Source organism: Bacidia gigantensis (assembly GCF_019456465.1).
Source record: "Bacidia gigantensis strain McMullin 20006 chromosome Unknown contig_132, whole genome shotgun sequence".
Taxonomy (NCBI): domain Eukaryota; kingdom Fungi; phylum Ascomycota; class Lecanoromycetes; order Lecanorales; family Ramalinaceae; genus Bacidia; species Bacidia gigantensis.
Window position 1 is genome coordinate 1,410,058 of NW_025408592.1, and position 24,347 is coordinate 1,434,404.

The following is a 24,347-nucleotide window of genomic DNA, read 5'->3' on the forward strand; positions in this document are numbered from 1 at the left end:
TTTATCCACCGCAGTATATTGCTATACTTCGTCAGTCCATTTTCCGAACAGCACTGATGGCCGCGGAAAGAGAACCACCTTGGCAAAGGCGAGCCAAGACAAATACGTGGCCATTGTCAGGTGCACAAAAGCTTCATTCTCGTCTCTCCTGAATAGGTGGGAATTTCGATAACACCCGAAATCGTTAATGTAGTATCGAGGTCCGTCTCTGTTTTCCGATTCTCATGTCAACTCGAAGATAGATAGAGACTTGTGATATTATAGTGCTAGGTATCTGTCGACATCCACCTCGGTGAGAATAAATTTGCCTCCCTGAAGTCTAAACCAAGGCTATCATTTCATGTAGCTTCTTCATGAACAATAGCCAGTCCACATATCACAATAGCTTTCCTCAGACAATGTCACGCTTAGATCCAAATTTGCGAATCTTGCCTAGACTGGATTTTCTGCAAAGTAGCTACATCTTATAATGATACTGTGTCTCCAACAGAACTCGTGTCGGGCAGCCCGGAACACTCGTCATTGTCGATGATCTGCAATTTCGCTGCCCCCGCATCCAGAGGACCGTAAATGATGCCTTCGTGTATCATCAACGCGTTGTGTATCATGTCGATGATGGCTTTCGTTGGCGAAAACGTAGAGGAAACTTCTGCGGCGGATCGAACGATGTGGTCTGGCGCCTTGCGTAACTGTCTATCCTCCAGCTGAACGAAACCAAACTCGTGGCATTAAATTAGGACTTTCTATGACCACGTCCGGCACCGGAGCATAAACGTTGTCACTTATGCCTATCAAAGTGACGACTATCTATTTGATGATGCCCTGCTCAAAATCAAGACGAAGATGGGATCTGGTGCAAAGCTCGTGAAGCAAAGGGACCGGTGTCTAAGATAGATCGTTATCGTGTACAAGCCGGGAAAATCATAGACCACACCATGATTCTGTCATACCCCTCCAAAGGCTCTAGGCACAAGTCGCCCTAGTAGAAAAGTTTGAATATTTGCGGTACGATTTTTCTTCTGACGCCCTCTTTTCTGGCTCGGAACTCACAAACACGGTGGCCAGGGGTCGATCGCCATTCCTTTCGGATGGTCAAGAGGGAAAATCGATGAGAAAACGGATGGTTCATGTGCTCTACGCCAAGAGCAATACAACACCAGTAAGCATATTCGAGTATTTTTGCAATTTATCGATCCTGTGTTGAAGGATACTCCGATTTTAAAGTCCAAGGCGTTGGTTCAAGACCTCTGCACAACTCGCAGCGACTTTGCAAGAGAACGAATGGGTCCTGTGCATGATCTCCTTGTTTTCGATCGGAGACGGCGAGCGTCTTCAGGTTGAGGCCTTTACGCCTCACAATTTCCAGCTGTGCCCTCGATTACTGGCTTAAGAATGCTTTCGAAGAATTCATAGGATCTCTCCGGAAAGATACATTTGGCTTGCTGATCGTTCTGTGATGACATTTCTTCGAATCTTGCCCGTCGCCTTTCGACTAGGCACTTGGCCGTCTTTTCGCCCTCGGGTGCCCATATATCCCTATAATTCCTGTTATTGGTTGGGTATATCGTTGATTACCTGAACAAGAAATCTATCTCCTCGTTGATAACAGCCACAATAATTGTCCATTGAACTGTTTATGGTGTTTGATGAGATACCGATAACGAGGCTTGAATTGGAAGACTCCATAGCCCAATAGTGATTTTCACTCTCTGCAGCAAAAATACCGCCGCCGGAGGAAGGCAGCCATGTCTTTTCTTCGGCTTTTACAAGAAGCCCAACACAAATGAGTTTCTTGTTTCCAACGCACCTGCCAGTCACTGTTCAAAAGCTCAAACAGACGGCCAAAAAAATCAGTTCCACTAGGACCCTGATTAAGCACATCGCTTCCGATTGGACTGTTTTACCAAGTACAAGCTCTGCAGGACTCATACTCAAATGAAGGTCTATGATGCCTTTCCATTTTCTCTTGCTTTATGTTAGACATCACGTCGGTTTACACAGACAGACCACAAATTATCCTGTGCGTCCTGATCGACCTCGAAGTATCTGGGGTTTGCTCACGATCGACAGCTGCCAAAGTAGCAGCGAGATCGGTCGCGGCATCGGTCTTGACAGGCGTCCAACCAACCAACATCATCATGCTTGAATTCTTTATTATATTTAGTGCATGAACGAGCTCTATCAAGCAAACAACAGCATCGGTAGTAATGCTCTGTACACGCAGCGCATTATTAAGCAGAGGAAAACCTCTTGGGATGGCAAAAGGTTCAGAGTAACACACAGTGAATACCCGTCGATAACGGTTCGTCCCCCTGGATGTTTCTCAGTACCGAGAGCCACACGGGTGTGGAAAGGTCGTAAATATGACATGCTACGAGATCTCCTCTACCTGAACCTCTCTGACTGTTTGAAAGTCGAGTACGAAAGGCGTTTTCCCTTTTTTTCGAGGCCTAGATCAATTTTGCGAGTCCACCGACACTCTCGTCGATGACTTCCCGGTCGATACTTCACCGGACATGTTGTTTGCATTCGTCCTATCAGACAGAGCCCAAAAGCATGCTTTAGGCTGTGATAGAAGCTCATCTCTCTAAATCGATAGTTTCGAGTTCATTCGTGTAGCCTCGCTGATACAAAGGCAAGTAGGTCAACTTGGTTCCATTTTTCGTCTGTCATGAATTGGTATGTTCAACAGCTGCACCGTAGGAAGAATAGAAGGCTTTGCACATGAGACGGGTGACCTGAAGTAAACCTCTGGCCGTCCTCGATGATCTTTACGAGTCATTCTGCGACAATCTTCTCTCTTTCAGGGATATCGAAATACTGAGGATGGTAATGAATGGGCCTTAGACAGGAGATTCGAAACCATCTCTATCCATAAGGATCGTGTCGTTTGCCTCAGCATATATACTTTAGTAAAAGTATATTCCCACTCGCACGGACGAGCTATATTTCGCACTTATATCATCGAATGTTCGCTCAATTTTGTCGAGTGTCAGTGCTGCTTGAAGCTTTGTTCCATTTCGTCGCCTGTTCCCTCTCTCCTGAGCTGATCCTCCATTGACATATCCGCGTCTTTCTCCTCATTAGGGTTAAAACTAGGCAAAGATGAGTCAAGTGATAGGAAAGCTGGCAATTGTTTCTAGGGGAAAATGATCGCAAAGCACTTTCACGTGTCAAGCTTCTTGCTAGAGTCTCCAGTACCCAGTCGAGCGTCTCCACAGCTAATATTGTGACTGGCGAGGATCATAAGAAGTCTCATAGCCACGCGATATCAAATCCGGCGTTGGTCTTCTCGATGGACCACCAAGTTGATCAGGATTGCTGCACTGAATGTTTTCAGGGGCAGGGATAAGAGACTACATATCTGACGTGGCTTGGAGAGGATACAAAAGTTGAGCAGGAAAGTTGTCCTTCTGTCATGAATACATCACCTGATCAAGGAGTCGTAAGAATTCTTTGAGATCAATTTCATGGGTTTTCGTCATTGTCGCGACGCAGCCGAGAGAAGTATGAGCTATGTCTCCGACTCTAGCAGCTGGGAGCGACAAGTATAAATCATCAACGACGTGGACAAGCTCCATACTTTGGGACTCCAGCAATAATGCGCTTTGACTGGCGTCGAACTCCTCTTGCAACCTTGCAATGGGGTCTCATGCTGTAGCCTCTCCCACGTCGCCATGCCTTCAGGCACCACATCACGCAGCACATGCGTCTAGAGCTGTAATGGAAGCTCATATTCTGACCTTCCGCGCTCCCGAGAATGGTGTAAGAGCCTTCGTCGCACACGGCGTAGATGTTATGATATATCTCGCCTTCTCTAGCGTAAGGTAGTAATTCGCCATCTGGAAACTGCGTTTGCATACCGACTAAGCGTACGAGACACGCACATCGATGGTACAAGTCAATGAATAAAACTTCGTGATTGAAGGGACATTTCGACGATACGCATGCCTTTTTCGCGTTCGTTCTTTTCGAGTTCTTGCGAGACAGGTACTTGCAGTATCTCAATTGCTTTGCTTGGTCGAGCGACAGCCACTGAAAGGGAGGGTATTGATGTTTGAAGTCGTTCGATAACGCCATAGGGGAACAAAGAAATTGTATTCAACTCTCTTATCGTCTTGCTCAAGCTTCAACTTTAATCTCGTCCCAGGCTCTGATCCTCCGTCCTTCTTTGTGAGACAGCTTGCTTTTTGGGAGACTTTCACTCATGGTGTTTTCCGCGCTTCAATGGCCTTCAAGACGCATTGTTCCTGTCCTCAGGAACGATCTAGTTGTCTCGTTCGGATCCGTCTTGTATTGCACGCAGAGACCCAGTCATCACGTCTTCGAAATTTGCTTTGGCTGGCTTGACTTGCCGAACCTGACAGAACAAAGTCTTAAATGACACCGGCAGTCAGTGCTGGCAGCATAATCGCTGTTCTTATCAATGTCCACGCAACACAAGGGTAGAAATATTGCATCGTTGTATCTCCCGACAACATATCTGACTAAAAAGTGCTGTTGAATGAGTGTTGTGGATATCTGTAGCAACTTTGCCCTCATGAATCGACAAGACCTATCACCGACATTTGACAAGGCAGACAGGATGTTTTAAAGTATAGTCTTTCCTAGGCCCATGTCGCCGGCCAAGATCCATGACTTCAGTAGTGAATTGTCCATGGTTATAATCCAGCTCACTGTGATTACTTCGCCCAAAAAGAACATGCGAGGATAACGACGTATGAAGACAGTATCCCGGTAGCGCTTGGCTGGGTGGCTGTGGGGAGATGATGACTACGGGAAAATCCAGGCAGCGAATGTCGATCGAGAGGTGTGAGATTTTGATAGACGTTTGCTGTCCAGGAACGGAGGACAAAATGCAAAACCTGTCCTCCTCAAATTCCCATAGGTCGCATGACAATCCATGCGACATTCGAAAGAGGAGGTGTGGCTAGGCGATTTTGATTGCAACGCTTGACTGGTCACCGTTTGCGGAGGGGTCGTTTTTCTCGATCGTGGGATCCCCATGCTCCTTGGAAACAGAAGCACATGTTTCTCCATGCTCCTTGAAAATAAAAGCACATATTTTCTCCCAATTGACACCAAAAGCCGTGTCTGTAGTAAGATCTCTAATTCATACTTGTGAGCTATATTATAATTCCCTGTTGAGGCGCGAGTCATAAAGTACTCTCCTTGGTTTGGACTTTTCTGCCTGTTCATTCATAACCTCATTGCTGATGGCAGCGACTTTTCTATAGTTCTCTCGTTGATAAGTAGAGTCTAGCTCCGAGGGTTGATTGACTGGATCCGGGGGTTTGACTACTGGCGGCGGCTCAACGGTCCCTGACTTCGCATTCATCTAGTGGTTTCTTCAGACCACTTTGTCCCATTACTAAGACAGGCGGCAGTCGATCAAGAAGTGGACAGCCGGTCAACAAATTCTCTTAGCAATCTCTGCATGTGTTTAGTCTGTTGTTCAATCGTGGTCGATGTGCCCAGATATTCCCCTGGCGTACGTCCGTTTTAGTTCGTGATCTGGCTCACTTGTACACGGTAAAGTCCGAGCTCTGAATAGTTACAGCAGACGCACGTAGATCTTTTGATCCCCACGACGAAGTTGTAGAGCCAGAATGTCGGCCATACCGCATAGAGGACGTCGGTCTTCGTTTTGAGGTGCTTCTACAAGCATTGATGATTTGTTGAAATCGATGCGAAGCTGCGGATAGTGACGGGCATGAAGAGACGTCCACATTCTTCGGTCTAGATAGTATTTGTGGACTTTAAGAATACCATGACAAGTCGTAACATTTCCTCCAGCTCTTCGCGTCTAGCGTTGGTGATAGGGGAACGGCTAGTGGTTGTGTCGATCGAGGTAGGTGCTTGGGGTGGGGGGTTTTGTGGCGGAGTAAAATGACATGTTTGGTGATCTGGGGACTGGTGGTGGGTGGTGCTTCAGGCTGAAGCATCTTCTTGGCCGATCGATAGGTTTATGGTCAGGTTGTCCTGGGTGTTGGTCAGTTCTGTGCTGCTTTCATCTACCGAAGGCGAGAGAGTAAAATGGCAGGCAGGCAGGGTCCGTAAGCAAACGCCCTTACAATCCACAATGCAAGCCCTGGAAATTGTAGAGGAGAAAATTCTCGAGTCGACGTGGCCAACCCGTCCACCTTTGCTGAAGTTTTGGAATGAGAAGTATGAGTGAAGAGAGTAATAGACGAGACTCAACACGGAAACGGCCATACCAAGGCACACATCTGTTTTTTGTGCGCCAACCTTCTCTTTAGGCGCCAAAGTCAGTACCCCACCGGGCTGTTATTGTAACGGTACTGTACACCAACTTGTATGGCCGTCAACCTGTGTCGGCGAGGAGAAATCAGCGACTCTGGTCATCTTTCACTTCTTCTCCTTCCCCTTGAAAAAGGACTCTTGACTGAGAAGAAAAGAGGCGGCAAGCTCATAGAAGGGTTGTAGAATTGTATTCCAGCCACGATGACGCGTAGCTAGAGCTACTTTCGCATCGTAAAGAAGAGTCCGTTGCTTCAGAACGTATGAATGGCAACAGGCTCTGAAGAGCAAAAGTAAGCCGTGTCTTGAGCCATGTGGAGATCCCAATGGAGAATGACTCCACAATGACCCATAAGAAGCTCCAGTATTGTGGAACCCGCAATTCGGGCGTGACCATTGGAGTAACAAACAACAGCCAAGCCAGCGTTGGGAATGATGTGTCCCAACCCATACTTCGGCAAGAAAGCCCCCATTAGCACAATGTAGTTCCAGAAGTTCTGCGCAGACAAGAAACCATGGCCCATCTTGCCATCCAGTAGAGTTTTGAAGTCCTACAATCATAACTCCTAACCATGGAGGAGAGGACGCAGGCGCCACACAGAGATTAGTATTTTTGGTAGGTGCTCTCCTGGAAAGTTATACATAAAAGACTGCACTCCAACCCATGAAAGGGGCGAAACATGCCATTCCCAAACAGAACAAGAGTTCGTTAAGTAGAGCCCCGTATCTCTCACTTCCGCCAAGGAGATATTTGGTTCCACCAACAAAGCCCCCGCCCCCCTCCACATAGGAAGCTTGTGGAAACAAGCAGTGTCCAGAGCCTGGAAGCGTCCTGAACAGGAGATATAGTCCTTTTACCTGCTGATAGATGATGAATTGACGTATCGTAGCACTCACATAACTCATGCGAAGTAGAAACAACGGTCACAGGCCATGCTGGGAATCATCGAAAGTTTCAACATCCGGACAATCCCTCGTCACGAGTTCTCTCCGTAGAGGGTGTATTCATCCTTGGCAAGCTAAGAGAAATCTCCACATAGAAGAGACGCTCACGAACGTAGCCCTTAAAAGGTATATATGTATATATATACAGAAGAGATCGAAGCAGAGGAAGAGGGAGGAGTGTAAGGAACGAAGGAAGAAAGAAAGAGGACTCGAGAGGAGGGAATGATTTAAATAGACAGCGCCCCCGCTAGCGACGTTCGTGAATGCCAGGAGGTAACGTGCTGTGAGACATCGCGTGCATGAATTAGTTGCCTCTCGCGAGGGGGGCTGGGGATTCGGTGCGTGAAGGGTAAGTGTGAATGTTGGGGCGATGCTCGGGAATTGGGTTGGGCGGCGAGGGGGGAAGGAACGGGGGAGGGGAATTGAAGCGAGGATGTGAAGGTGTGGTAGTCACTGAAATGGTGGCGGTTTGGGTCTTGTGTCTGTTTGTTTGTTTGCCACATGTGTGAGACACGGGGAGCTTGAGGGCTGGTGTCTTTCTAAATGGTAAGGGGCGAGTGGGTTGAGTGGTCATGTGCGTGCTATGCTGTGCTCTGGGTGTCCTTGAGGACTGCCACGATTCTGGAGTATGTCAGTAACCAGTTCTGCGATGAAAGCGCGTGTGTGACGTCGGAGAAAAGAAATAGAGTAGGGACTATGGACTAGAGTCAGAAATTGAACATACCTCTTGATCCCCTCCTCCACAGTCCTCTTATCTTGCGAGAAAATCAATCTATACCACCCGGGCTCTTCCGCAGACATAAACTTCCCATTCGTCACAAATACCTTCTTCGCAATCAACTTCTTCGTCAACTCGTCCTCGCCCGCAAATGGATCACTCCATTCCTCCCGGTCCACCTTCCCACACCACTTCCTCAGATCAATCCACAGAAAGAACCCCGCATTCGCACCAGGCAAATACCCAATGCCCTCCTTCCCCAACAGTTCTCTAGCCGCCAAATTTCTCTCCTGCAACCTCTTCCTGCTCAAATCCAAGAACGCATCCATCCACCCCTCATCCTCCAGCATACAAATGCCAATTTTCTCACTCGCGCTCCCGCTCCAATGGAACTGACTCACGCCCTGCACAGCCTTCATCAGCTCCTGATTCCTGGTATACAAACATCCCAAGCGCATCCCTCCTGCGGCCGTATCCTTACTCATGCCGTACAAATGATGCAAATACCTCTCATCAATATACTGATTAGTATCAAACTCCAGAATGGACTTGAAAGGCACGGCGTGCGGGTCGGGCACATCATAGACGCTTAGTGCGTAGATCTCGTCCACGATGAGATGGATGCGGAGACGATTGCACATCTTCATGAATCCGATCAGGGCGTCGGGGGTGTAGCATCGACCGAGCGGGTTGTGGGGATGGCAGAGAATCAGGGCACGGACGCGGGTACCGCGAGAGGCTGCAACTTCAATTGCTTGTTCGTATAAGGGGACTGCAGCGGCAGAGAATTGGTCGGTGCGGCCGAAGGAGACGAATTCGCATTTTACTCTAGTGGGTTTGAGTTGAATTGTGATACGGGAAGTTAAAAGGGGGAGATAGGGGAAGGGTGCAGAAGAGTGGGGAGGATTACTTCGCCTTTGTGCCGAAATCCATTTGGAAAGCTTGGTAGATGGGGCGGGAGAGCGATACGGCGTCGCCGGGGTCGAACATGGTGAAGCCGAGCATCTCGCAGATTGAGGTGACGCCGTTGGCGAAGGTGAGGTTGTCGGTTTCAATTGGTTTGTGGGGCTTGAAATGGCGATTGATATGGTTGGTCATGGCTTTCAAAAGCCTTGGGCTTCCCCATGGACCATCTCCGTAGCTGAAATCATGGGCATTGAGTTGGAACTGCAAAGATCAATACTGGGAAACGCTGGGTTTTAAGGCCTCGAGGACCTTCTGATTGCAGAATTTGGCACACTCCTCCAGCATTACATACTAATGGGGGTATCAGTCGAAAGAAAACAAGTACTGAAGGCACAATGATACATTCTCGGCAACTCCCATATTGACGAAGCCATCTGGATTGGTGTCAGGGTGGTATGGATTGCCTAGGATCTCTTTGAACAGATCAGCCTCTGCACTGCCGGCTAGAATTTCCGCCCCTCGGCGGGACAGCGTTGTTTCAATTAGCATGTTAGCGGTTCAATGGTGAGAATGCTAGAGTGGGCGAACGTGAGGCATTTCTATCGATGTCATTGATTTGCGTATCTCCGATTATGTCCGTCGGCTTTGAAATCAATTGGGAAGGAAGTGGAGAAGTGGAGTAAAGGGCCTCGAACGGCCCATTGGAAGACCGCAGATGGCAGTGCGATCAGTCGTGTGGGTCAATTGGGTTCAAAATATTGGGACAATGTCTGTCAGTGTCCTGCGATGGGGTAGCTCTGGTCTATTCCTCAAATCTACATGTGTATCCTCTCTCGTTGGATCGTTCCTCTACCATGATCACATATTGCTCAAAGACAGCTGTCCTGCATTCTAACAACATTTAGAACTTGTAGACCTGATCTTCCGTGTATCCCATTTCCTTCAATATGCCGGACAATTCACCCTGATCCTGAGGACTCTTCTTCATTCCACTCACAGCTTTGTACATGCCCGGAGGTCCGCATACGAAGATCTTTCCGTCCTTGTCCTTTGGCTCAAACGGCAAGATCGTCTTCAAGAGCTCCTGCGTCACGTGGCCGCTTCCCTGTTTCCAGCTGTCTGGTGGCTTATCGAGCAGGTAGAAGGCTCTGAATCGGTTAGGATAGGTGTTCTCGAGCTCTTGTAATTCGGATTTCAGGAGGATGTCTCCTTCGGTCTAAGGAGCGCTTGCGTTAGCAGGGAGCAAATTAGAGAAATGTGAATCGACTTACCACATTGGCGAAGACTAGGGTGACTTTCGTCTTGTCTTCCGGGTTTGAGAAGATGGCTCGCGCGACTTGATACATGCTGTTCTGTGGTCAGCGATCTAGCACCATGTCTCCGGCAATGTGTAAGCCTCACGGCGTAATCCCAGTTCCACCCGCAACCATGGCAATACTCGGATGCTTGTTTGGCTCCCAGGGGTATTTGGGAATCGGTCCCTTCAACTCCAGCCTCTGCCCAGGTGACATGTTGTGTAGATGGGTGCTCATTGCGCCACCTTCGTACTTCTTGATCACGAAATCAATATATCCTCTTGCATCTTCATCGCTCGTAGGCGTGTACGGCCTAATTACAGGCTTTTCATCCTGGGGACCCTTGTATTTGGTGATCAAGGCAGACGCGATATTGAGGCCGCTGACGTAATTGGCATCAGGCAGGGAGAAGCGAAACTTCTTGGTATTGTGATTGTAATTTTCAACCGAATCAAGCTTTAGGGATATGAAGCCCTGATCGCCGCCCGTGAAGGCTTTCGGGGCTGCGTCAGCTGTGATTGCTGCGGGAGCCGCACCCGTCTTCGTTGATGGGAAGTACTCCCTGAATAAGAGATATGCTAGTCCAACGGCTCCGGCAGTCGAGCCTGCATAGAAGTTCGAATTCGGTTTGTAATTCTTGAAGGCGGTCTTAGCTGAGGATTCGGAGGCGTAGCGGCGAACAGGCTGTCAAAGGATCAGCGATGTAATATGGTTACGACGATCATGTCAGAGGAGTAGCTGCATGTTTCCACATACCTGATTCAAGTTCTGAGCAGCCCGAAAGGCTGATCTTGCGAACATATTCAATTTGCGATCAATTGATGAGCATTCGGGCTGGTGAGATCAATTACGATGAACAGCGCTAACGCGGGAGATAAGCAGCGGAGATAAGATCGTCGTGCCTATTACACCACAAATATTTCATTTCGTAAATCTGGTGCATAAACAATTAAAAATAATTCTAACATTTGTTAAAAAGAAATCTAAAAAAGTATGATGAGAGTGGGATTCGAACCCACGCGGATTTCTCCACCAGGAAACGTAATGTTAAGGTATACCTTAACCTGACGCCATAACCAACTCGGCCATCTCACCGTACCAATCGTTTTCGTAAAAAGTAATATATACCTTTCACAAACACTCGGAGAAAGGTTTGGAGGTCACTTGACTAGTCTTCATCTCTCAAAGTCGCCCTGCGGTCCAAATTGGGACAGTATCCAGCCCAAACACAATCCTCCCAAAGAAAACAGAGAAAAGATCTCAACACCCTGAGATCTTGAGCGTAGAGCATTATGGAGACACCAACATGAGACTGCATGGGAGCAGCGCGCGTAGTTTAAGAGAGAAGTCTTGTTCTAGGTCTAGCTCGTCAATTTGCTGTCTTCAGACCTCCCTCCTTATAACTATCTTGACATTCCAGGCCGCCCTGATACCTCTCTATGAGCAACCCTCTGCGAGCAGTTTTCAGCGTAGCTCTATCCCTCAAAGAAGTCACTGATAGCCTTATTGACTTCATCTGCCTGCTCCACCATCATGAAGTGTCCAGAATCGATCGCCTGCACCTTTAAATCAGGTGCGAAAGAACGGAGTCCCTGCTCAGCGCGCTTCGGAGTGCCAATCGGGTCATTGGTGGCGGTGAGTAAGAGAACGGGCTTGGTGATGTTGGCTGCTGATGTTGGAATTACTACGTGGGGTATCAGTTTATGGGATCTCTTGGGTACTGGGGAAAGTCACCTTTTTCATCAACAGCGTTCAGGTCGCGGTACAGCGCCCGGTAGTGATTGAGTGTAGGTTCATATCCTCCTTTATCAGCAGCGAAGATGCGATCGTGGATTGCGTTGTCCTGCCAAAATCCCTCAGCGTGGACTATGATGCATTGGTATGACAAAGGGAGTGTACCTTTACGGAGACAAAACCTCCCGTTGGTGCCCTCTTATTTGCTTCAACAAATGCCTTCAAAGCACCCGTCGGTCCATAGACAGTCTTCCAGTAAGTCGGGTCGTCGTTTGTGTACATGACAGACCAGAACGAATCTTGCTACACAATATCTCATATCAGCCCGTCTTCATATGCAAATGTGAAGCGAGAGAGCTAAGAGACTTACGTGGTCGTTCAAAATCTTCCCAGCTCCTGTTTGATTAAAGAAAGCCCAATAGCCACTCGGCTCGTATCCTTCTGTAGCCAGCGTCTCTGCATTTAGCGCATCGATACCCTTCGCTGTGAGAAGCAGAGGTGGTGGTGAGTATCCGATATCTAGAAAAACATACTTGCTGGAGAGGTTGGGATAGTAAGTCACGACGCGAGAGAGAAGGATAGAGCCCCTAGTATCTGTGAGCTGTTTGTGGCTGCATGCCATGGATGCGAGTCATGAAACGTTGTGAAGAGGCAAACGTACAAATCATGCCCCACACTGACGACCCCGCCCTTTCCAATACCAGCACAATTCAGCAGTTCCACAACCTCATCAGTCTGCTTCTTCAACGTATACGCATTCGCGTCTTCTGGCTTGTCTGTACCCCCGTAGCCAAGAAGATCAGGGGCAAGCACGCCGTATCCGCGTGATGCGAAATGCTCAAATTGATATCGCCAATCATAAGACGACGATGGAAACCCGTGGAGGAAAAGGATTGTTGGCTTTTCGTTGCCGTGGCGATGAGGTTGAGGAGGGTGATGGATGTAGCGGTATGTATGGCCAGATGCCAGTTGCGCAGACTGGACATGAGAGGTGTATGTGGCTCCGTTCAGATCAGACTGTGGTTCTATGTCAGAATTATGAGGTCTCTAATGGCGAGATTGCCTTACGATATCTGAATGTCGGCTGATGCTGCAATTGGTATTTGTATGAGATGGGGACTCCCATGGCAAGCCGGTGACTACATGACTGCCCAAAGCACATAGAAGAGTGAGCACTGAGATGATGGAGGGAAGAATTCCACGAGTCATGTTGATCAGACTTTACAGTGACTGTCTTCGATTGTCTGAATGTCAATGTGGCAGCAGCTGAACTTTTATACTCATTGCTGTGAGTCAATTCGGAGAGGGCGGGTGGCTTCTTGAGTAAGCTCCCAATCCATGAATATGAGGCTGCGCATCCAATCGCCACCGCTTTGGTCGCGATGATGATCTTGACATGCATTCTGTATTCCGGGCGGTCAAGGCTTTAATCTCAAATTGGTAGGTAGAAGCATTTTGTAGGGCTCGTGCCACCTTCTCCTCGGGTGAGTAAGCTGAGCACAGCCTTGGCCTAGGCAGAAGCCTAGCCGACTTTACGTACTCAAAGACATTCAATGGACATTCAGTATGAGTTGTTGAGGTGCCAGTGCGACTGTAGCATTTTAAGTGACCCTGTCGTTGTTCAGGTGTGCAATTGAGCAGCTGAAAGGTACATGGCCTCATGCACGATCCATGGCTTGCAAAGAACACCCCCTAATGACCGTAGTGATAGAGTCGCAAAGAACGTCATTCAGTTCAAACGATTAGAAATACAATAAAATTTGAAAACTCATAACTTGAAGTGCGGGTGAAGGTTTTTCAGTGCGCAGAACCTAGAGGAGGAAAAATCTGGGGTTGAATTTGATTGCTACGACGGAAGAACACACCACTTACTGAGATCCAAGTCTAATCAGTGTCTTCTATTTGCATTTGCCGTATGTATACGCGCCCATGGAAGCTTGTGGTAGAGATGTAAAACTTGCATAGCAATGAAAATGTACCTACCATTGTGTTCAGGCGTTGATTCACGCACCACCGGACACATGGCCAAAAAATCGACTATCCGACCTGAAATAATTGTCCTCTTCATTCGTATTGCCCCCAAAGCTCGATGAGGAAGGTTTCCAACTCACCAACACAGGCATCGAATGCTTGAAGGTCATGAATGCCGGGTCAAAAGTCTATCAAGGGCCACATAATGAGACAATACCCAACTAATGCATAACTCAACATAGCCCACTTCAGAGAAACCTGGACTACCCGCGCACTTGCTTATGTCGACTGAGGACGAGGGTAAGGCAAAAATCCCAAAACCAATCACACAACTTCGCCCCCTTGAGTAACGCCAAGACCATGACGTCAACCATACAGATCCACAAAATAATAACAAACAATCCTCTACAATCCTCCACAACCCCTCCTCTTTCAACCTACCATTCCATCCTCATCAACTACAACTATCCTGCCCCTCTTATCTACGCAAAAATGTCAACTCCAATCCCCACCTCAACCTCCGTCCGCGAATCCGCCGTTATCCCCGCTCCCCTCTCGCACGTCTGGCACCTCATAAAGCTCCAATCCTTCCCCTCGTTCTGGACGTCGCTGAAGTCTGCTGAGGAGGTGAAAAGGTACGTTCCCTCCCCCTTATTTCCTCATTCCCCGCCTGCCCACCTCTTACCCTTTCCCCCCGCTGTCATCCAATCCCACATCTCTGCACTCCACCCGCTACCCCTCTCCCCCCACACCTTCCCCCGCCTCTCTCCTCTCAAAACCACCCCACTAACGCCCCCTCCCCCCCACCCAGGCGCCTCCCCCGAAACCGACATCATAAAGTGGACCTTCAGGGACGGAACGAGGCAGGAGATCAAGCAAGAAGAACACTCCGCCCTGGAGCACTTCATAACCTACTCTGTCATCACTTCCGAGCCTGCCTTGACATACACGAGTGTGATGAGCACGGTGCGGTGCTGGGAGGTCAGCTCAGGTGAACAGGAGGGGAGCACGTTTGTTGTGTGGACGGGGAGTTTTAGTGGCGACGCTGATGCTGGTATGTTATGCTGTCCGGTTATTTAGTGGGAGAAGGTACGCAGGCTAACGATGTGGTTGCAGGCGTGATCGAAGATGCGAGGTTCAAGCGGAAAGAGGCACTGGCGGATTTGGCAAAGGCTGTGGTGAAGAAGTGAGGGGAGAGGTACACAAGGGCTGGAAGAGTTGTAGATACTGGGTTGCAGTGGGAGAAACGAGACGGGGTATGGGATAGATCAGAGCAAAAGACGAGACATATCGGTGGTAAACATCCCGAATTCGGGAGGAAGAAGGCAGTTATCAGATTACAATCAGGGAAAACCAAGCTGCTATACAGGAAGCAGTCTTTGCAACAACCACATCCAACCGATTCCCCTTCTCCACCACCAACCAAATAAACACTTGAAAGTACGAGAGGCAGGCTGTAACTTCCTCCACCCACTAACCCATCCCCTTCATCCTACCCACTTCCTTCCCTCTACCAAGTATCCTGTACCTCAAAACCACAAAATGCCCCCTTCCACCCTTCCACTCCTCCACCCCTCCACCCTCCCCCTCCCTTCTTCTATAAACTCACGTCCCACTTCCCCCACGGCCCTCCCTTTCCCCCTCCACAACCCCCCTTACTATCTCAACAGCACCCAAACACCCCTCCCACGCGCCCTCCGCCTTGCGAACCGCCATCCTCGCCTCCTGCACCGCCTTCTCCGCGTCCCTCGCGCGTGTAACAACCTCAACCAACAACCCACCCATCTTCACCAACCACTCCTTCCTCCCAGTATCCTTCTCCCTCCGCGCCTCTTCCAGTAATTGCATCGCCAAGGTCGTCGTGCGCTCGACTTCCCCCTGCCCCTGCCCCTTCCCCTCCCCATTTCCTGCCTCCGCCAAAAGCCTCAACTCCACTCTCCCAGCGTCCGCCGCCGTGTCGACCCCACATTTCCCCTGCCCCGTCCCGTGCGCCCGCCGCGCGAAGTAGCTTTTCAGACTAAAGCGCGTCTTGGATCCCGAAGCGGGGATGGTGCTTGGCGGCGCGGATTTCGGCGCCGAGAGCGTGCGCGGGGCGAGTGGCTGCGAGGTGCTCGGGAGGGAAGGGGGCGAAGGGGGGAAGGGAGGGATAGTTGGGAGGAGCCGTTGCCGAGTGCTGCGCCTAGGTTGTTTTGACGGTGGGTGAAGGATTTGGGGGGTGTAGCGGAGTTAGGGGAGTGAGGGGGTAAGGTGGATAGGGGCGGGTTTGCTCGGCCGGTGGGGATGGATGAGGCATATTTAGACAGTGAGGTTTTGGTTGGTGTCGCTGGAGGGTTGCGAGCAGGTTGGGCAGGGGGCTTGGTGGTGCGAGTGCTGGTGCTTGCGTCGTATTTGAAGGGGTCGTATTCGCCGTTAGGGTTGATTGTTGGTGTTGTCGCGGCGCTGGTGTCATCGGGTTTCTTGAGGGGCGAGATCCATCCCTCGTCTTGAGCGATGGAGCCGCTAGTTTTGGTTCGTGGAGTGCTTTGCTCTGGTTGCTCTGGCGCATCGTAGAAGGGGTCGTTGACGGACGAGGCGTTGGTGATTAAGCTGGCTTTCTTTGACGAGCCTTGCGTAGGATGTTGGCTTGAGTTATTCAGGTCCATACTGCGAGTCGGTCTCTTATAATCGGTAGGCGCCACGTTCCATGGCTTCGGGCCTAGGCTAGATGAAGGTCGACTTAGACGTCGCTGGGTAGCAATAGAAATCTTCCCACTTAGCTCTGCCGCTTTCTCTAATGACTTGGAGCTCTTCGTGTCTTTGTTCGTCGAAGCGTCATTCTCTTTATCGCTTTCCCCGAGGATGTATCTGTCGGCACTGGGCGAGATGGAGAGCTTCGGTCCATAGCCAGGGCCTTTCGTAGATAATCGTCGAATAGTGTAGGCGTGTCGAGGCGATTCATCAATGCACTCAAGGCTCTTTGCCATGGCTACGTCAGGAACAGCTGCCTTAGGCCGGGGATGATCAATCGGCGTAGAAGCAGCCTGCACTGGCGTCGTCATAGCGCTAGCCTCAACAGCAGCGGCGTCAGGCCACTGCAGGCTGGTTGGAGTAGAGGTGGCTTGCATTAGCGGCGTCGTGGCATTGTCTTCGAATATGCCAAAGTCAGCGGCAGGAGATGGCAATTTCACACTTTCGTCTTTCGATGATTTCGATGGGGAAAGCGCGACTGGCAAAGGAATTGAACTGCGGTGACCTTTTTTCCGGGCCGCGTTTTTGTTATGGGCACCTAGAATATGGCTAGATTTGGTTGATGCATTTGGAACGGTGGAGGGGACTCCATCATGGGTACTGTCACGGCTACCAGGCCGACGAGGCTGGATAGAACGACGTTTTCCGCCGACGGATTTAGCTGGAGCATGGCGATCGAAAGATTCCTTGGTGCCTTCGGGGAGAAGTGCTCGTTCAGCTGAAGATCTACGAGAGTGCCTACTCTGACGCCAGCTGTTGTGGCGAAGCGGCTTTGTGGGTTCGATGTGGTCTTCATTCGACATGTCGAGGTCATTTAGCTCATCTGCAGCAGATAGTCGAGTGCGAACCGAAGAAGTACGAGTCTGGGGAATATTCGCGAGGTGATTTTTTGCTGTCTTCTCGATTGCGATGGCTTCGGTTGAGACGGCAGAGGGATGTCCTGTGCAATCATTTACCTTTTTATTCGCATCAACAGGATCTTGGAAGGGGTCGTGCAGGTCAGTAGCGGCAGTTGCAATGTCACTGATTGGCGGCTTCAGATGAAAGGATGAGGGCCCTTTCCGAGAACGCTGGTCCGGTGGGGAGTACCTTGAAATTGGAACATAGAGACCTCCGGTCTTACTAGAAATATTGTCGATACCGCTAAGCTTTGGGTAGCGATCTCCGATAGTAGACGCCTGCTTCCTCAGTTCATGGCCAGATTCACGCATGGCGTCCTGCAAGCTGCCAGATGGTACACGTTTTGGTTGCAATGCTGGCCACTTCTGCTCGTCAGCTTGACGGTTATTATTCACGTCAATTAGAGTCACGGTAGACTTGGCGGCAACTATGGCATCGAGATGTGCAACTGGTGGCGTTGGGAGCGGTTTGTCACGGGAAGAGCTCTGCGAATCGGATGAGTGTGGCGATTCATCGGGCGTCGTGTACGATGAATGGGCGAGCTGGAAGTGTTAGCCGTATCCCATACAAATGAATGGAGAAAGGAAAAGGTCACTTTGCTAGGGAAAGACGCGCGGTTGCTTCTAATTGACTGGAGTTCCTGCTTTGCTCGAGGTGTTCCAGTCATTCGTCGCAGTCCGATGCGCCTCAGAAAGTGATTGCCAGCACTTTTAGGCTTCGTATAGTCCGACGTAGGCGTTGCTGACTGTTTTGATGCATATGTTGGAGTCATGAAATGAGGACTCTTCGATCCGCCGACGTTCTCCTTTGCCTTGGGGCTTGAGATGGCGTGGTAGCCTTTGGACGCGCCACTTGAACGATTGCTGGCCTTTGTCGTGATGTCACTGAGTTTGCCCATTGTCAAAGCAGACAGCACTGCAAAGAAAGGTGGCTATACGGTTGAAGCGGATGACAGCAACAAGCCAGGATTATTGAATCGCCAGCCAGATAACGACGCCGGTGCGAGCAAAAATATTGAGTAGGGATACCTGCTCTTGGAGAGACTTCTGTGTTGACCTCGTATTCAGACGCGGCCTGACACGCTAACCTCATCACCACCGAGTAGTGGTGGTTTTTGGTGGCGAGAGTCGACACGCAATAAAATTCTGTAGGGGCTTTCAAATTCTTACATTGCTTATCCTCTCGCTCATCTCATAGCCCATGCCAATTCATGGTCACGTTTATTCATGTACGTGCTCCATCAAACCATCTACAGCTTACGTACTTCGCATCTCCGTATCCTCATCTTCCCCAGCCAGATCTCTGTGTTTCCTTTTGCTCGTTGTACTTCCAGTATCTTCCTCTTCCGCATCGGTCTCGACAACTTCCCACTCATAGCTTGTGGTCCCGTCGGTACTCGTCTGTCCCCCTCGCCTTCGCTTGACTCTACCAAGCTCACTTCCTGCAATCATCTCCTCGAACCATGGACTGCCGCGCAGCTCTCTTGTTTGCGCTTGCCTCGTTACCTCCCGTGAAGATGTTTCAGCCCGTTCTTCCTCCTCGTTCGTCTCGGGGTCTAGTAGCCCATGCTCTTGCAAACGTTCCAAGCTCTCAGTCTTAAGGCTTCCTAGGTTGACATTGACGTATTCAGCTTCGGTAGGAGGCTCTTCGGACCAATGACTCAGAGGCGTGCCACAGAAGCCACAGAAATGGCGTTTTGTATGAGGAGCATGGGCAGGGGTGAAGACGCGCCGAATATCTGTGTGATTTTCATCTGGGTAGAATGCTCGGGTCGTACTTTGGATTGTGGAGAGAGGAGCGCGGAGGGAAAGACCATGACCTGTGAGAAGTGAGCGCAAGCTCCAAAACCAACCACGATTGAATACCCGTACTGTTTTCCGAAGCGTCGTCAAGTAAGATTTGGAATGTTTGATTCGGATGTTTAGGCACAAGGATGAGGTAGTGATTGCGACCACACGAGCATGCGCCCTGCAGAGGTGGATATTCTGCCATTGTCATGAGGCTGTCAGAATGTCCAAATGGCTTTACGTGTGAAATTGGTTGGCAGGTTGTCCAAGTCGTATGGCAATGTCAAATTTCTTATATCCGCTAACCCCGAATTACCTCAATCTTCTGAAGCTTTCTTCCGCATTCCTCTTTGGGGTTCTGTCTCATGGGCAGAGTCAAAAAGCACTATAATCTCAACATAGTAAAGTCGCCGAATACTTTGTTGCCATCCACGCGAACGTTGTTCCATTACGAAACGCACAGCATGCTTCTAACGAGAAAAGATCTCTCATCGCCCTTGTTTGTCGAATAGCGCCTTGTGCATATGTCTTTTCAAAAAGCGATTTAATTTGAGATTGATTCCTCATAGTCATGGTCATGGTCATGATCATGACCCCATTTCGCTCCTGTTCGTGGGTGACAAGGCTACGCGTTCATTGGGGCTGTCTACGCAAGGCGAAGCCGCCTACGCAGCCCACCATCATGCTTTGCGCCTTCATCGACCGACTTTGGCTCACCGATGTTTGAATTGTACCTTTACAGAGGAGTAAAGTGGAGTTTTTCATTCCAGTGCCAGTTCTAAACTGCACAGAGCCGAATCCGCTTTTCTCTTGATTGTTGTCCCTATCGTCGGACGCATCCTGATGGATCGAAAATCTCTTCACCGCTTCAGATACGCTTTGACTCCTCGGGAGCATGCTTTTACTGCATTGATAGCAGAAGCTTGGACGACTTGGCTCACCTAGATACCGGACAGAGGTCGTTTAGACTACTTTCGGTGGCGTTTCTCTTTGTTACATTGCAGGTCCTTACATCAAAGACCAGCTTGGATCCTTATGATTGTGGTTGAGGTCTTGCAGAGTTGTTTTCTGCTAATATGCGGTCCAGGCTGAAGTGTCAATACATAATGACCATCTCCTCGAGCTTCTCAGAATTCTTTCCTCATATCTTCAGACCACTTCCCACTTCCACAAAGGAGTAACAAAACTCCAGAGATAGCAAAAAGCTGCATCGGAAAATCCAAATCCTTCTTGTTGCTTCGCAAGCGCGGCCCCCTTTCAAGCAGCCCTCAACAAACTTCAATCCCGATCTTCTCCTTCAGAAAGGCTCAAAGCAATGTGTACAGAAATTCCCAAGGTCTGGAAATGCGGCTGCACATCCGTGAGCAAGAACCCATGTGCCAAAGCCCGCCAAGGTTGCCTCAACATTACCCGCCCTAAAGAGCCATACAAGATGACGATCAAATGCGACAAATGCGTCTCAGAGGGGAAATAGCACGCTGTTATCAGAGGTGTAAGTGCAAGTTCCTTTAGATCCACAGCTTACTGTCACCAACTAAGGATGGACAGGTGGTTGGGATTCTATCGACCAAGCATTGGGTTGAAATGGAATCAAAAGGCTTGTGGTCTGACTTTGGCGAAGCAAGAAGGTCACGTGCACCAGGTTTATCATTCTGTATGACAAGCATCAGACGTCGAAAGACTATCGCAGATAGGCTCTACCGCAAACACAAAATTTCCAATCCCTAGAGCATCTGGCTTTGAAGGCGGAGATAAGATCTGAGAAACACGTTTGCACACGGCCCACTGAAATCCTCACACATTCTCTTCCCTGCTTCCGCTTTGTCTAAGCTGCTGGCTGCTGCATACTCAGCAGCCAATTTCCCCAACAAACAGCTCTCTCAGGCCACAACTCTCACCCCATCCCACCGCCATCCCTCTTTCCACGACTCAGATCCAGCAAAACTCCCAAATCACCCCATCCCAAATCGGTATATGTCTGAGATCCACGCTAATCTGCGCAGACAGACGCAAGGTGGTCACGGCATGCATGGGCCCGCCCCAACCCAATTTTATCCAATCCTAATCCCCTGCCTGCATTGCATAAGAATTCAGCGAGGAAGATTCCCGTCCTGTGCCCAGCGCACGCGGAGACCTGCATGTGGGTGGGGATGGGTGGGGATGGGTGGGGGTGTTTCAGATCCGATCCAGCTGCTGCAGCGGAATGCGTCTGACGTGCTTCCGTGAAGAAAAATGGTGCATGATACTTGCATATGGGACATTTTTGGAAGAGATGGGGAGGGAAAGGGCAAATCTCAGGGCAGGCGGTGTGCGGTGATGAATTTCTTGGTGTTTTCCAGTAGGTGTTTGATTATTGGCTGTTGCTGGATGGTGGATGGATGCGTGACCCGATGTCGGATGGTGTTTGTTGGAAGTGCGAGGCTCAACGGTGTCTGTGAGAGTCGTGGACTTACTTGGCTGGGACGTATTTTTCTCCTTGCTTTGGGTGTTCTGTGGGGGTGAGGAGGGGTGGGGTGGCGATGGTATCTGGCGCTGGACACGGGTACTGGCAGAAGGATGCAATTGTCTTTTTGAAGGTACTGTGATCTCTGTGGACTTGGTTTATGGCATTAACAGCTTTAATCGGACCTGAAGATCTGCGGTCGCTATATCCAAGGCTCTGAAGAATCAGTTTATGCCCTGAATCGAGAATCAAAAGAGTGGACATGAGTTAGACGAGAATCGGTGGCACTGGCTATGGCGCTGTATGAGACCTACGCGAACGAAGGAGAAAGGTCGGGGGAGAGTGGCATCTCACGAGCCGAGGACCTGAACTTTTCGAGATTGATATGTTCTTGTTGATGCCCTTTCATCTGAAGGTATGATTCCGCTGGAAAAAGAAAGCGGTCTTCCTGTTTGCGCAACGCAATGGTCTATACCTACATGTCTCCACTGGATCAGCGGTCTGGCCCGCGCATATGTTTCTATCAGACTCTACAGACATAGTTGGGGTCATTGCCCGCTCGATCTTCAAACCTGGCATGTAGAGTAGTCATATGATCTAAGACCTCCATTAGCTTATCATGTACAATCGAACCCCTAATTCTACAAACACTTCCGCCGCTCCGACCTATCACCATCCTACCTCCCACCTCCCATTCCCCCATATTTCGCCCTATCTTTGACCTGGCGGTAGAGGCTGCACCACCCCCGGCGGCGGCTGCGCATCATTACACTGATGAAAGCCACCGGGACTCGGATTCAGCAGCCCCCCCACCCATATCTGCTCCCCAGCCTCCGCATCCGAATTCGTCAAAACAGCGCAATAATTCGTCACCCAGCCCAACCCCGTCGCATCTCTTGGTCCATTCGGGTCCGGGGCTTGAAACAGCACAATGACCGTGGTGGCGTTCCCGCCCGGCGGTGGCCTGATCGTTGCGCTTATGAAACTCGCCGGCGCAGTGGCGCCGGGATAGGCGATCGGCGCGTAGAGAAGGTCTTGTTGGAGATCGCAGCCTGGGGCTGCGAGGATGCTGTACGGGTGTCCGTCGGCGTCGTTGCCGAGTTGGTCGGTGAGGTGGAAGTTCTTGGGCCAGCCGACGTAGTTTGGGAGGCCGGCTTCGCCTTCTTGGATGCCTAGTTGGTAGCTTGTGAGCGCTTGATTGATGGTTTGGGTGATGGATTCGGCGTCGAGGGTGTGGGCTGGTTCTATGCCTGTTTCGCAGGTGACGCCGAAGCCCCAGACCCCTTGAGTGGGGCTGCCGCCGCCGGTTGCTTTGGGCGAAGGGGGAGTGAGTATATACGTGAAGGCTCAGCTTTACGTTGTTGGAGCAGCGCTACGCCTGGAAGTGCGAGGATGAGAGTGACAAGGGAGGAGGCGAGAAGAAGGGTTGAGAGGAGGTACATTACGAGCTCTCGGACCCCTTCAAGAAGGTGAGGGTCGTCCTGCAGGAGAGAACCGAAACTTCATTGGAAACGCGTTTCGATGACCATGTCAAATGCGTGCCAGTGAGACAGTCGGAGTATTTGTATGCTTGTCCTGCATGTGTGAGGTCGATCCCGGCTGGGTCGCATGTCGCCAGGAACCTAGATCGAGGCTCGGCGTGGTGGTGAAACGTATGGACCAAATGTGCTGAATGCGACATGCGATGAGTTGTTGGGTCATATGAGGCAATGGCAATCTATTTGTCGAATCAATTTCAACGAGGCTGTGTCTTCCGAGCTGCTCTCGCTGCCATCGGTCTAGGATTTCAACCTCCAATATTCCTATTTGAGCCTCCAGACCCTGTGTTGGATCCTTTGAAATGAAAGCAAGGGCACTATGCCGTGCGAAGTACTATTTTGCGAGATACTTTCACGAGGTAGTGATTAAGAAGACTTGCAAAGCATCAAAGAGACCTTGCTTGCAACAGGAGGTCCATAGTTATTAAGTTTTGATGGCTGATTCAGCACACAATCATACAATGAAAAAACCACTCTGCATTGACAGTAAACACAAGCCAGCAAAGGCCAGGACGGTCTCTCTTCTTCACGTCTAAACAGCCGCGTGGCTGTCCCTGTCGATGATCACGTCTTCAAATTCATTCGACCCTCTCAAATTCTTCAAAGTTGGGGTAGGTGGACTTTGACCTACGCAATTTATCACCATATCTTTTTCATATTCCAGATTCAATGCTGTCACTGAATCACGCTACCCTGAACTGGATTCAGACTCTGGCTCCGAGTCTTGAAAAGATTTCCGATTCTGACTCGGTGGCTAGTCACAGTCCAGGTCTCGAATCAGCAAAGTCTTCGGATCATAGTCTGAATCTGGATAGTCTCCCGCGTATCCATCGATTTCAGGAAGGTTGAACCCTCCTTTCGGCAGCGCCTCACCGTCAACCATGCGCAATTTGACTGCTTTTCAGTTGCGTTTACGTTTGAGTGCCGGTTCTTCAGACAAAGTCGAAAGAGAGCCCAATTCTCGAACGGAATCGAATGCAGTCGCATTCGTTCAGTATGTCAAGAAGTTGCGCTACCAGCTCCTTGCAGGTGGTGGGCGCATGGTCTCGGAAACTGTATACGGTCAATGTCTCTATACTCTTTGGTATATTATCCAGTGAGCCTAACGGTTTGGTGTAATGC

General features: G+C 49.9%; 7 protein-coding genes and 1 non-coding gene across 8 annotated transcripts; 1 reads left to right on the forward strand and 7 right to left on the reverse strand.

The window, feature by feature from the left end:
- Positions 1-7,787: 7,787 nt before the first annotated feature.
- Positions 7,788-8,571, reverse strand: KY384_001689 (uncharacterized protein; the record flags this gene model as incomplete). The annotated part of the gene is made up of 2 exons (XM_044810219.1): positions 7,788-7,827; positions 7,931-8,571. 2 exons carry the CDS (start codon positions 8,569-8,571, stop codon positions 7,788-7,790), a joined length of 681 nt encoding a protein of 226 aa, XP_044673231.1.
- A 1,160-nt stretch (positions 8,572-9,731) lies between these two features.
- MCR1 (NADH-cytochrome b5 reductase) lies at positions 9,732-10,926 on the reverse strand (the record flags this gene model as incomplete). Its single annotated transcript, XM_044810220.1, has 4 exons — positions 9,732-10,046; positions 10,102-10,177; positions 10,232-10,809; positions 10,882-10,926. The coding sequence occupies 4 exons, from the start codon at positions 10,924-10,926 to the stop codon at positions 9,732-9,734; spliced, it is 1,014 nt and encodes a 337-aa protein (XP_044673232.1).
- A 193-nt stretch (positions 10,927-11,119) lies between these two features.
- Positions 11,120-11,220, reverse strand: KY384_001691. The gene has a single exon. It is a non-coding gene; the product is annotated as a tRNA-Leu (tRNA).
- A 380-nt stretch (positions 11,221-11,600) lies between these two features.
- On the reverse strand, positions 11,601-13,845 carry KY384_001692 (uncharacterized protein; the record flags this gene model as incomplete). Its single annotated transcript, XM_044810221.1, has 6 exons — positions 11,601-11,809; positions 11,860-11,968; positions 12,025-12,162; positions 12,230-12,470; positions 12,521-12,876; positions 13,843-13,845. The coding sequence occupies 6 exons, from the start codon at positions 13,843-13,845 to the stop codon at positions 11,601-11,603; spliced, it is 1,056 nt and encodes a 351-aa protein (XP_044673233.1).
- A 477-nt stretch (positions 13,846-14,322) lies between these two features.
- KY384_001693 (uncharacterized protein) lies at positions 14,323-15,020 on the forward strand (the record flags this gene model as incomplete). Its single annotated transcript, XM_044810222.1, has 3 exons — positions 14,323-14,465; positions 14,682-14,884; positions 14,947-15,020. The coding sequence occupies 3 exons, from the start codon at positions 14,323-14,325 to the stop codon at positions 15,018-15,020; spliced, it is 420 nt and encodes a 139-aa protein (XP_044673234.1).
- Positions 15,021-15,842: 822 nt separating this feature from the next.
- Positions 15,843-18,355, reverse strand: KY384_001694 (uncharacterized protein; the record flags this gene model as incomplete). Its single annotated transcript, XM_044810223.1, has 2 exons — positions 15,843-17,999; positions 18,053-18,355. 2 exons carry the CDS (start codon positions 18,353-18,355, stop codon positions 15,843-15,845), a joined length of 2,460 nt encoding a protein of 819 aa, XP_044673235.1.
- A 358-nt stretch (positions 18,356-18,713) lies between these two features.
- Positions 18,714-19,449, reverse strand: KY384_001695 (uncharacterized protein; the record flags this gene model as incomplete). The annotated part of the gene is made up of 2 exons (XM_044810224.1): positions 18,714-19,276; positions 19,329-19,449. 2 exons carry the CDS (start codon positions 19,447-19,449, stop codon positions 18,714-18,716), a joined length of 684 nt encoding a protein of 227 aa, XP_044673236.1.
- Positions 19,450-22,398: 2,949 nt separating this feature from the next.
- Positions 22,399-23,129, reverse strand: KY384_001696 (uncharacterized protein; the record flags this gene model as incomplete). Its single annotated transcript, XM_044810225.1, has 2 exons — positions 22,399-22,997; positions 23,027-23,129. The coding sequence occupies 2 exons, from the start codon at positions 23,127-23,129 to the stop codon at positions 22,399-22,401; spliced, it is 702 nt and encodes a 233-aa protein (XP_044673237.1).
- Positions 23,130-24,347: the final 1,218 nt, after the last annotated feature.